This window comes from Vidua chalybeata, chromosome 1 (assembly GCF_026979565.1).
Source record: "Vidua chalybeata isolate OUT-0048 chromosome 1, bVidCha1 merged haplotype, whole genome shotgun sequence".
Taxonomy (NCBI): Eukaryota; Metazoa; Chordata; class Aves; order Passeriformes; family Viduidae; genus Vidua; species Vidua chalybeata.
In genome coordinates, this window is record NC_071530.1 from 144,188,969 (window position 1) to 144,201,170 (window position 12,202).

General features: G+C 35.8%; 1 protein-coding gene across 3 annotated transcripts in view; it reads right to left on the bottom strand.

The window, feature by feature from the left end:
* Positions 1 to 12,202, bottom strand: part of ADCY8 (adenylate cyclase 8) — a 117,846-nt gene that overhangs the window by 58,914 nt on the left and 46,730 nt on the right. For all 3 annotated transcript variants that reach the window (XM_053958845.1, XM_053958832.1, XM_053958838.1), the window contains exons 3-4: positions 10,019 to 10,149; positions 7,408 to 7,519 (exon numbers count right to left, since the gene is read on the bottom strand). In XM_053958845.1, coding sequence (XP_053814820.1) covers positions 7,408 to 7,519; positions 10,019 to 10,149 — 243 coding nt within the window. The remainder of the gene's footprint in view (positions 1 to 7,407; positions 7,520 to 10,018; positions 10,150 to 12,202) is intronic.

Below are 12,202 nucleotides of genomic sequence, written 5' to 3' on the forward strand. Positions count from 1 at the left end.
TGAATGAAATGTCTAAATATGTATGAAGAAAGTGTAAAATGAATAAATTATTTAAATAAGAGAAAATTGTCATACAGGAACTTTGATACAGGAAATATTTTTCACAACAGTGTTAAATTCTTACATCATTCTGAGGCTATTATCATCTCCTCTTTAATTTATTCTTTTCCTCTTCTCTTTCTCATATGCAATTCTAGAAGTTGTCCTTGGGCATGTAAATGACAGCTAATATTATACAAACATTCACATCAGTATCCATCAGTCTCACACCCCTTCCAATACTCATTCATTAATAGCATTTATTGAAGGGATCAATTAAAATCTCAGCATGTCACAAATAGGGGCTCTTTTCTCCCCTTATTTGCAGCTTTTCATTTGCTGCAAGTGGAAGATTAAGGGGCCTGATTCTGCCAAGATCAATTTAAATCAGAATTTTTTGCCTGAGGATATTGAGCAGACTCAAACACCCAACTATTTTTAATAATAATTCTAGATTAATTCACCCACAATTGGTAAGAAACCTTTTTCCAATTCACCTAAATCCAGAGAAAAATAAAATATGCAGATTTTTCATAAATAATTACCTCATATGTGGTGAATGATTTATGTTTGTACTTATTAAATGTACCCTTAGTGACTGGAAAGGAAGCAAAGCAAATTGGCATAAGGTGGAGCTGCAGAAATGACTTGCTCACATATCAAGTTTCTGAAAGACACAGTCAGAGACTTCATTAATATTTCTTGTTTCCTTGGGCTAAATTTCTGACAAGGGAAAAAAAGTGATTTTGTTTTATAAGCTATGCCACTTTTTCAATTCTGCCAGTGCTGAATTAATAATTTTACCTAGTTTTGAAGGGAACCCCATAGGACAGCAAACAGACCACAGAAAATTCAAATTTTTTTGCAAGTTTTATAATTTCAAGCTCAAAGTTTAGAATACTGGGGATGAAAAATTACTGCAACTGAACTACAGAACAAAGAGCAGTCATACACCTAAATCTTCTTTTAAAAGGCAGCCAGAGTGGAAGGAGGAAGGGACTTGGCCTTTGTGTACAATAGCTCAGTTCCTGGAACATGTGCTAAAGGCAGAGGAAACCTGGATAAACCTCATTTCTCAGCATGAATGGGGGCTAGGCCAAAGCTCTTAACCAGCAGTCTGTTTTAGGGCAGGTTCGTGAGAGAGCTCAATCCAAATTTCTTCTTTTGCAGCTCTGTCACGTTGGAAAAGAGAACTGGGACCTTGAGAGAGCCAGATGGAGAGGGGTTCTCACGCCTGGTCATGAAGGCAAAAAAGAGGACCAGATATGATACACAGTTAAACAGATTTTTTTGAATTTTTATAAACATAAAGGGAAAAATATGGCAGCCTTTCATTTGCCTGAACTAGGGAATACATAAGTATGGCCCTATATGAAGCACTTTCTACATATTTTAACATACTATGTAAGAATTTTTTTTTTTTTCTTTAGAATAACCTATAATGGAGTGGTTAGAATTTCTCTGTGCTGCCAGAAAAAAAATAGGTTTGAGGTCTCTCATGCTGCAGAAGGAATTGATGTACTTTGGTGAATGAGCTTTATAATTTATTATATCGACAGCTTTGTTCCTTGACATATTGTAGAAGAAAACTGCTGTGACTGTTGTGTCTGGTGAGCAATTTTCCTTGGCAGCTCGTGTTAATTAGAAGACTATGCTTTAAGTGATTTCAGGGACAGAAATCCCCTTGAGAAAGATTCAAGGTGTTTCTTTCTAGCTAAGGCAGGAACAATTTGGCATGGAAATTCTGCCCCTTAGGAGTTTCTAGAACTTAATTGATTCAGGTATGTGGGACACTGCTCAACAACATTAGAACATGAGGCAGGGTGTGCTCAGGTGGCCAAGAAAGAGGTTGTAGCCAGGTGAGGGTCAGTCTCTTCTCCCAGGTAATGAGATAAGACAAGAAAAAATGGCCTCCAGTTGCATCAGTGGAGATTTGGATTGGATATTAGGTAAAATTTCTTCATCTAAAGGGTTGCCAAGCATTGGAGCAGGCTGCTCGGGAAAGAGGTTGAGTTGTCAGCCCTGAAGATATTTAAAAGACACGTGGATGTGCTGCTTAGGGATGTGGTTTAGTAGTGGCCCTGGAAGTGGTGGGTAAATAGCTAATCTTAGAGGTCTTTCCCAGCCTTAATTATTCTATGATTCTATTAAGGATGATATGGAGAATTCCCAAGAATATACTTGCAAAGCCTAATTTAATTAAAATCCCAATTTAGTCACCAAGTGGGGCTTCTTTTTGGGGGAGGTTGAATTTGAGTAATTCTTAGTCTATAAATCACTGGAAAATTTGAAACAAATTTTATTTAATCTGTCATTTTCATTTGACTTTTTTCATAAAAACCTGTATACTATCACTTCTAAAAGTGTTTTGTGGGCTGAGGTTTATATGACTGCTTAGGGCTTTTGATGGGCTCTTTACCATCTGAAAAACAGTAAATGTAGAGAACATGGTAAACAAGGTTGTTTATTCATTAGTATGAGCCAATTAATTATTGACACTGGTTGGGAGGAAAAACAACTCAGAATTAAGCACTGCAAAAAGAGCATTCACTCCATCCCTTTACTATAAATTCATACAATGTCTTTATAATGAGCTAAATATTATATATTCATACTTGTAATCCAGAAACTCTACTTCTTGCTACAGCACCCCAAACATGTACACATGAAAAAATTCACACCTGGCATATATGTTTAAATAAGGCCTTTTAGGAAGTCTCTGGAATCCTGTGGGATACATGTTTGAAGATAATTTCACCATGGAACAAAGCACTGCCAGCTCAGAGTTGAAATGTGGCCTGGAACAGTAAAGCACTGCAGAGGAAGTGTCTTTATCAAGGAACAGAAAAGTCCTCAAAACCCTCCAGTCTTCCCTTCCTGATACCAACAGATGCAGGTATTTTACTGGGGCTATGGAGTGACGTGTTCTTGTGGAGCCTGGCAGTCAGGTTAGTTTCCACCCCTGGAAACAGCAGTCACAAGATTGGTAATACAGTGTTGGAGGAATTTTTGACAGCTTGTCTGCAGCACCACAGGAGACAATTTAACCAAGGTTACAGAAAAAGATTGCCTCCTTAGGAAAAAAAAACAAAAACAAAACACCCATCAGTCCTTTAATATGTTCCTTTTCCTCTTTGTTGTATCTGAAACTGAATCTACAAAGAGTGTAGATGAATTCAGAAATATGATAATTTAAATCATGGTATTGGCTGACATCTAGCACTGCAGAGAAGGCAGAGGGAAAACAAACATCAAAAATAACTATTACTTCACCAAGGCAGGACTTTTTTTAGGCTTAAGTATCTTGCTGAATGTCAACTCATTTCCTTTCTCTTCTCAAAATTTCTGCCTAAGGAAAGTATTAATATTAATTGAGTTTCTGTTTAGGCCTTTCAGTAGATGAAGTATCTATAAGGGAATGTTTCCTTCAGTTCTGTTTTATGCCAACTTATTTTTCTTCCTTTGTAAATGTCACTTTTCTCTTTAATAACTATAAATCTTTTACAAATATCACAGAGTGATTATAAATGGGAAGTAGCTGTAAAAAACATATTATTACATTTTTTTCTTGGAAGAAATATTGAACTGAGTTCTAATTTTTGTTCAGAGTATTCTGAGATAATGATACAGATACTATGGATTTTTTTTTGTTATTAATTATATGAATCAATATATGTCATAAAATTTGACGTAACTTAGGGAAGATTAAAAAAAAATCAGAGATTTCTTATTAGTTCTGTATTGCTTAATAAAGCTTTATAAGAGAAAAAAGAAACTTAGCTAAATTACATTTTTCAGTATGCTGTGAAAATGTCTTCTTTAATATTATATGATTTGTATAAGATGTTCAAGCAGATCCAACAATCCCTTATATGAGATTATAATTTAATACTTTTATTTAGAAGTAAATAAGGATTTATACATTTTTTTCCTTAAAATCTAAAGAAACTGCCTCAGGCTTTCTGCAACTGACCTCTTTGCTTTGATGGTAATTCTTAGCAAACTCCAAGAGCCTGAGTAACAGTGACTATTTTAAAGGGTTGTGATAACTCTAGTTAAGCTGATTAAGAATCAGTTAAATGATAGATCTGAAATCTAGATGTGATTGTGTAATCCTCCTTAGTGGAAGATCTTTCTAGGGAAGCCTTGAAAGGACCACTTCCCAAAAGTCCTGTGAAGGATTTACAGGCAAGTAGAAAACTATTGCTAATGACATTTGCAAAAGGAATAAGACCAGTAAAATAAACAATTAGCATGCAGACATGGTGGTCACAATGTGACAGCAAGACCAGAAAACCCAAAAATAATATTTTTCAGTACAATAGTGTTATCACTGTATGTTCAGAAACGTGGCATTTGGACAGTGATCAAGGAAAGAGAGATTAGGAGGAATTGTGATGATCTGCCTTCTTCACACTCTTGGAGCTTAGTCCAGGAACACTGTTTTCAGTACTTTAAAAGGGATTCTCAACAACAGGAGGTGTTCCAGAAAAGTAGTCCCCAAAACTATTTGAAGGAATAAATCTTACAGGATAAAACCCTTGCTATGAGTTTGGTCTGTTTCTTTTATCAAAAGGGAACCTGAGAAGCCCCTTGATCAAATCATCCAGATGCATTCCCAGAGGAAGTCAATGGCTACAAAATGGTTCTTTTGTCTGGGAATGATTGGCCAGAGCAAGAATCAATGGATGTAATTCAAAGTCAGAAAAAATCAAATGAGAAAAACCCCATACTGAACAAACAGTGAGAGTGTTAAGGCACTGGAATACTCCCAAGATGCACCAGTACTAAAACAAGATCACCTCTTGGTGCATTCAGATGAAGACCAGGAATTTTTCCAAAAGACACACCTTTACTAGGTGTGAAGGCTTTATGCAACATCAGATGGGTAGGTTGATAGATCCATGTAATTCACAAGTCCTTAAAATTCAGGGTCACTCAGCGTCCATTTCCAAAATTTTCAAAAGGAAAAGGCAAAGTTCAATATACGATTTAGACCATTTATTTTATGCAGCTGGTCTCCTCCATAAGAGTCCAGTGTGGAGTCTTGGTCTCCTGTAAAGTGCAGAGGGAGAATTTGTCTCCTTGAATTGGACAGAAACACCAAACCCTTTCTAGGGAAGCAAGAGAGGTTCCTCTGTGTTAGGCATCTCTACTGTCAGGACATCACATAGGTATCATGACATCCACGTCACAGAACCCACAAATAAGGATCACAATCAAATGTCTTTCTTTTTACTAAATTTTAATTTTTCATGATCATATAATTTTAATCTTTGCAGGCAAAATTTGTTCAATTTCTGAAGTGGTTCTTCCCTGTGTTTTCCACCTTTCAGAGGATTGTTCTAGACCAGTGGATTAGTCTAATCAATGAAGTTTAAAAAGAGAAGTAAATTCCCAGAATTTACTGGAAAGGAAATGCATGAAGCAGCCTAGGGTCTTGAATTTAGTGACTGGGACATTCACTTGAGAGGTGATCATCTTGATAATGACATTTTGTAGACACAGATGTTCTTTCATCCCAAATCAGAGATTTCTGGGTAAGAAATTTTTGGCTATGTGAAACACATTGATATATTTAATACCATTTCTTTAAAATAAACTCACCTACATATTTGGGACATCTATTATGGTGTGACATATTCAATGTTCTCCATTAAGTTTTATGAATTTAGAATTGCAACAGAAAGACTTCTAGAAGGTTTAAGTGGAGATGTGTGACAAGCCACAGAGAAGGGGAAAACATCTAGGCATTTAAAGAAGGAAAATTTTCAGTTCCCATAAAATAAAAAGAAAAAAATACAAAAACAAACAAGCAGGAAGTTGACATCAGGGTTAAGTGGCAGGTGAAGGAGGATTTACTGGATTAGACTTTTAAATGTAAATGCCTTCCATGTTCCTAACTCCTTTACTGGATATAGTCATTCTATACAAATCGCTATTGGTTAAATATAGCTTATGGAATGGTTACAAAATATGATTAATGATCATGAATGCTAGCCAAAATTGAAATGTGAAGCAAGTCAATAAAGCATTTTTTATACATAGTCTTCCTAAAATATTTCTGTGGCATACATACATTCTATTTTGTGTAAAAATGTTTCTTCAGTTAAAGCAGCTTTTTTGTCAAGCCATACAAAAGCAGACATTACTCCTATGAACTTTCTAAAAGACAGGACTGAGGTAACTCTTTCAGCTGGTTTGGTTTACAGTGTAGACCAGAGCTGACGAGGGGTTTTTGTTTGCAAAGCAGATATTGTAGGTTGCATTTACTAGTTTGCCATTGCCCAGGCAATGGGTTATGACATCACTCTGTATAAGAGAAAACATATTGCTATTTGAAATAAAAATAGCTGAATCAAAAGAAATTTCAATAATTATGGATGACTTACTTTTCTTGACCTTAATGTGTAAGATGAGAGAAAACCACAAGGGTCTTACTGATACTGTGCAATATGTGTACAAATCCCCATAACCCTAATTCAGAAATGTATAAAAGCCAGTGAGGGATGAAAATCTCTACATCAGGCCAAGCCACTTTAGGTTTCCTTTATAGTAAATAGATAGCATGGTCTATGATATTCAGTGCAATTAGCACTTTCCCATAATATGTACCTACATTTGCTGGGATAAATGATAAGATAAACTCCATGAAATGCACTTCATTGTCTCCACTTAGAAGCCTTATTAGTCAGCTTAGATATTGACACTTAAAGATAGCCATAATAAATTAAATTTTGACCAAAGATACATGAAAAAAAATATATACAAGCCTAGCAAAACTGAGCATGTTCCACTTGTATTTTTGTGCTTCACATTTTTTTTCTGATCAGTGCTAATTAAGGGCAACTAATTTTCCTGATGTAATAATTTCCTCTGCTGTGTTTAATTAATTTCATTGTTGAGTTAGATAGAATGCAGACTAAAGACTATAAACCCTGCTATTAACTAACCACTGCAATGACTGTGAGAACTGATTAGATGACCTTAAATGAATACATCTTTTAACCTTCCTCAATTTGCAGAAGAAAAGACAAATAAAGCTAGAGTCTTAAAAAAAAATTTCCAGCAAAAATCCAAAATATGAAGCTTCCTTAGAAACTGTAGTAGGTGATCTGCTTTCATAGCATTCTCTGTCCAGCACTACAGAAACCTAATGTTCTGATGACAACCTCTGCTTTCACTTGCTATCAGAACTCGTCATTTTTCATACAACTTTGTCAGTATCTTCCAATCTCAACTGCTGTATAAAATCCCTGTGGGGAGAATCTGGATATATATTGTTCAAATTGATCAGAGGGTATTTCCCAGACCTCCCAAACATGGAATTGATTTTGTCTTTTTGGAAATAGATTGTGTTCAACTCACATGTGCTAGTCGATCAAATCTGGCAAAGAGCTCATTCAGCATTCGGACCAGCTCCTGGGCTGACAGAGTTGTGGAAAGGTTGGTGAATCCTTTAACATCTGCAAAAAGAATGCTAAAAAAAAGAAAACATATTAATATTTCCATCTATTTCCTTTAATTACTGAATGTTTTAAGTTACCTTCTAGCCTTTTACTAGTGGAAGGGTCATTTTATTACCCTTGAAGTAACACTACCTCTGTTCTATACTTCTGTACATACTGGAGTACTGAATATAAATATTGAATGAACTAAAAAAAAAATACTTCTAAGAGTGAGAAAATGTTTTGCCAAAAATAGGAGTGATACAATTATAGATTTTCAAATTATACAGGTCTCAAATCCTGAGAGTACAGACAAGTCTGTAACAGTTTTGCTATATACCAGGCTAAGGCCAGTTTTACTTAGCCTCAGTTTAGGCATTTGACAGAAGTACCTGAATTAGAACTAAAGTGCTCTCTTTATAAGGTATGAATCTTTAATTGGATAATTCCTTTTTCGTTCTACTGACTTTACAGGGAGCCCAGTGTGATCATACTTTGAATTTAGGTGTATCAACTTATGTGCCTGAAGTTGTGGTAGGATCTCCATTAACAAAGTACTTGCATACAGACTTCTAAACTGTGTTTGAACATCCAGTTATTTTTCTTGCCTTTTGACTGCTCACTGTGCCTAGAATGACCACATGTGAATATAGAGAAACAAAACTCACACAAAGTCTGTGGTGTGCAAGATCCCACCCAGAAAAAAGCGTATAATAGCTCAGTAATTATTAGCCAAAGAAAATATTAGCTACCTTATAAAGTAGTGATGTTCAAAAAGACACACATCATTCTGGCTCAAACCTTGTTAGCACTTGAAAGTCAACCAATAACTGGTGTTATGATCTGAGTACCAGAAGATTTTGTTTCACTTTAGCTGATGACTTGTGGTGAAAAAGATCACAATTTGACAGCATCTGAGAATTACCAATTTAACCAATAAGAAATACAGAATGATCATGTTGACTGATAACCCATCTTCAAGTGTACAGACTGGTAAAGGTTTGGGTGAGGTTTGAACAAGATGCTTACAAACTTGGTAAAATTCTTACCAGTGAGAAGTAATAAAATTAAAAGGAAAAGTGCCAAGCTACTCGAAGAATAATGAATAGTAATAATAGACTACATTTATAAAAATAAGATTTTCAAACTACTAGTTTCTATATTTTTAATTTTCAAAGCAACAAAAATTTCTAATTGGATACTACTTTTAAGGATTCATATAGCATTGCTTTAGGTAGTATTCAGTACTGAACATTTCGGAAACTAAATAAGGTGAATGAAACCTTGTTTTGAAAAGATCTAGTTTCTGGCGGCATGTGTAGAAGCCAACCAGTATCTGTATTTTAAAGCATGCAGAATTTTAATTTAAAATCTCTTTCAAGCATAAAATATGTTTTGATTTCTCACCCTGTCTACAACCCTTTTCCATTAAAGCAAAAGGGCCATCTTCTCCATATTTTAATTCTTCTACAGCAACACTTACTCTGAGTATGAAAAAGGTTAATGGAAGACATTTTAATTTATTGCAACTCAAACTGTTATGAGGGTCCTGGATACTTTCAATCAGATTTAATAAAATAACATATCTGCACTAGTGCATGGGCACAGAAGCAGTAGATAATCAATTTATTCTTCTGCAGAAGTGCAAATTATTTTTATTGAACTTGTCCAGACAAAGTTATATTTTGGTTTCATCGAAAGGCAAAGTACTTGCTTCCCAAGCAAACTATCTACCATCATATCCATGCTTATTTTTTACTTCCTTCAATGATGATTTCAAAGATGGTCATTTAATGATTTAGCCTTGTGTTTTGGGAAATGCTTATGGAAAATGATATGGGCTTAACTAAATATTCTGAATTTCAGGAAACACAATAAAACCAAGATTATGTAATGTAATACAATAAAACCAAGATTATGTAATGTCATGGAGTGAATGTTGATCATTCTGGTGTAAATGTACAATTAGGACTAATTACCTTGAGTAATTGAACTCATAGGATAATTATCACCCTTCTCATAACTTCAGGAAAGAAAAAAATTAGAGAGATGAATAAAGATTAAGAAAATAATAAGACTGATCAAATGAAAATGGCTATGAAACAGAGGAACCATATAACAGGTTACCATCTTTGAGAACATCTTACAGGTCTCTAGCTCATTTTTCAGTATGTGGGGTGAACCATCAGGTTGTGGCAGAATATGTGTCCACATGTTGGCCAGGCTCCCCTTCCTGCACAATCCTGACCACTTAAGTGAACTGAGTGTGAAAAAGTGAAAAGAAGTGAAAAAAAGACACAAATGGTCCAGACTCAGTGATTAGTTCAAATGGGTCTTCCCATTGCCATGGCATCCAACCATCCTAATGAATAGAAGAAGGCATCAAAATGCTTCTCTGCTCAAATATTAAACAAGGGTACACTAATTTTCTGATTTATGAAGTAATAAAGCAACAGAAGGGAAACCCTCAGACATGAGTAATTTAGCAACATCTGAGACCTTAAACATTACAGCAAGGCTACTTTACCCACCTGACATTCTCATAACGATGAATGTAGATCTTATGGAACTGGTGCTGCAAATGTTCATCTTCTACATTGGTCATATCATTTATCATTTCCAGGACTACAAACCGTGGTAACACAGAGAGCACCAGCCGTTCCTAAAACAAAGAGGAAACCAGTATCAGTCTGAACTGGTATTTCACAATGCCCAGTTTAAGGATCTGGATAACTGGTTATTTAAGATGTGACCCTCCTCTCTAAAAATTCTAGCTCAGGCCATTTGTGATAATTCACTTTATCAGCCTGAGTCCAGAGTCCAGGACATCTCTGCTTTAGGTAAGGAAGAATAAAATGAGCTCACATGCAGCCATTCAAACCTCTTGTCCTCTTGACTAAGAAGACTGGAGAGCATATTCAACATTTCTAATTAATTTTGTCTGTGTTTCAAGAACACTCAGGAAAAGTAAACATCTGAGACATATGTTTATATATATATATAAATAAATAAATATATATATATATATGTGCATGCTTATTTATAATGTATATTAGTAGAGTATCCATGTATATTAGTTTATTATTAGTGTGCAAACACAGTGTATCAGTGCATATTAGTGCACTTCTAGTATTAGTGTATAAAGAGATATATACATATCCACACAAGTGCTGTTTCCAGCCCTGTCATAATATAATTAACACCAGAATTTTCACAGAATTTCACCAAATATTCTGAGTTGGAAGGGACCCACAAGGATCTTAAGTGACAGGCCTATATGGGGATTGAACCTTCAATCATGGTTATTAGCACCATGCTCTAACTAACCACATCTTAGTACAGCCAGGCAAGCCCTCAAAAAGTAATCAAATTCTTTCATGAAAACACTAGATCACCCCCTGAGAGATTTTAGACTGGCTTCAGTGGCGCATCAGTTTAATGGCTTTGACAGATTTTTGCAAGTATCCAACCCAAATCTGTTTCTCTGCAAATTAAACCTTTTTATCCTTTCAAATTGGGCATGGATAATTATTGATTGCTGCTTTCTCTGTAATAATCTTTCTGTACTAAAATACTGTTATTGTGTCCTTTTGCCCTCAGTCTCACTTTTTTTTCACATTAGAAAGCTTTGTCCAGTATTGGAATTTATCACTCCAAATCATTCTAAAGCAAAGCTACAATTTTTTATTTTATTTTTTTTTTATGCTTTACAGGACTGCAAATACTGAAATCTTATTGAACTAAAGAAGAGAATGTTACTAGCATGTATGTAAGCTATTTATAACCAAATTTCAAACAACATTTTGGGGAACAGGATATATCTAGGGAAAACCAGATATGAACTTCCAAATCAGGCACATATGTAGACTACAGAACACATAGATTAATAAAATCCTCTCCTCTCCTCTCCTCTCCTCTCCTCTCCTCTCCTCTCCTCTCCTCTCTCCTCTCCTCTCCTCTCCTCTCCTCTCCTCTCCTCTCCTCTCCTCTCCTCTCCTCTCCTCTCCTCTCCTCTCTCCTCTCCTCTCCTCTCCTCTCCTCTCCTCTCCTCTCCTCTCCTCTCCTCTCTCCTCTCCTCTCCTCTCCTCTCCTCTCCTCTCCTCTCCTCTCCTCTCCTCTCCTCTCCTCTCCTCTCCTCTCCTCTCCTCTCCTCTCCTCTCCTTTCCTTCAGCCTTTTCTATCAGAGACTGATGTTGAATTTGTTTTGGGGCAACTTGATATCAGGAGGATATAAAATAATCTCATAGTACACAGGCTGTGTGTTATATCCTTTCTCAAGGGTGAAAATTTGTTTGGAGAGAACGAGAAAAGCCAGAGAAATGATGGGTGGAAGGAGAGAGAGAAGCAAACTAATAATGAAAATAATGATTTTTATGCCAGTAGGATTCAATGTCATGTGAATGAAATGTTGCCATAGATAAAACATCTGAATAAATGAAGGAATCCCTTCCTAGCTTTCCTAGGAAGTGATATCACTAACTCAAAACTTTCACAGTGTAGATCATGAAGAATTCTCACTCTGAGCAGTCTTAGTCAGCAGTTAGTAAACAATCTTCAGCTCTGATGGAAACATGTTGTGGATAAACACCCCCATTTGTCTAGATGGCAGCACCAGCTGAGGTGAACTGTATGTTTGTTTAAGAGGGGAGAACACACGCTGCCAAAAGCTGCCCTGGAGCACTGGAGTGTTTCAACACTGGAGCACAGGAGTGTTA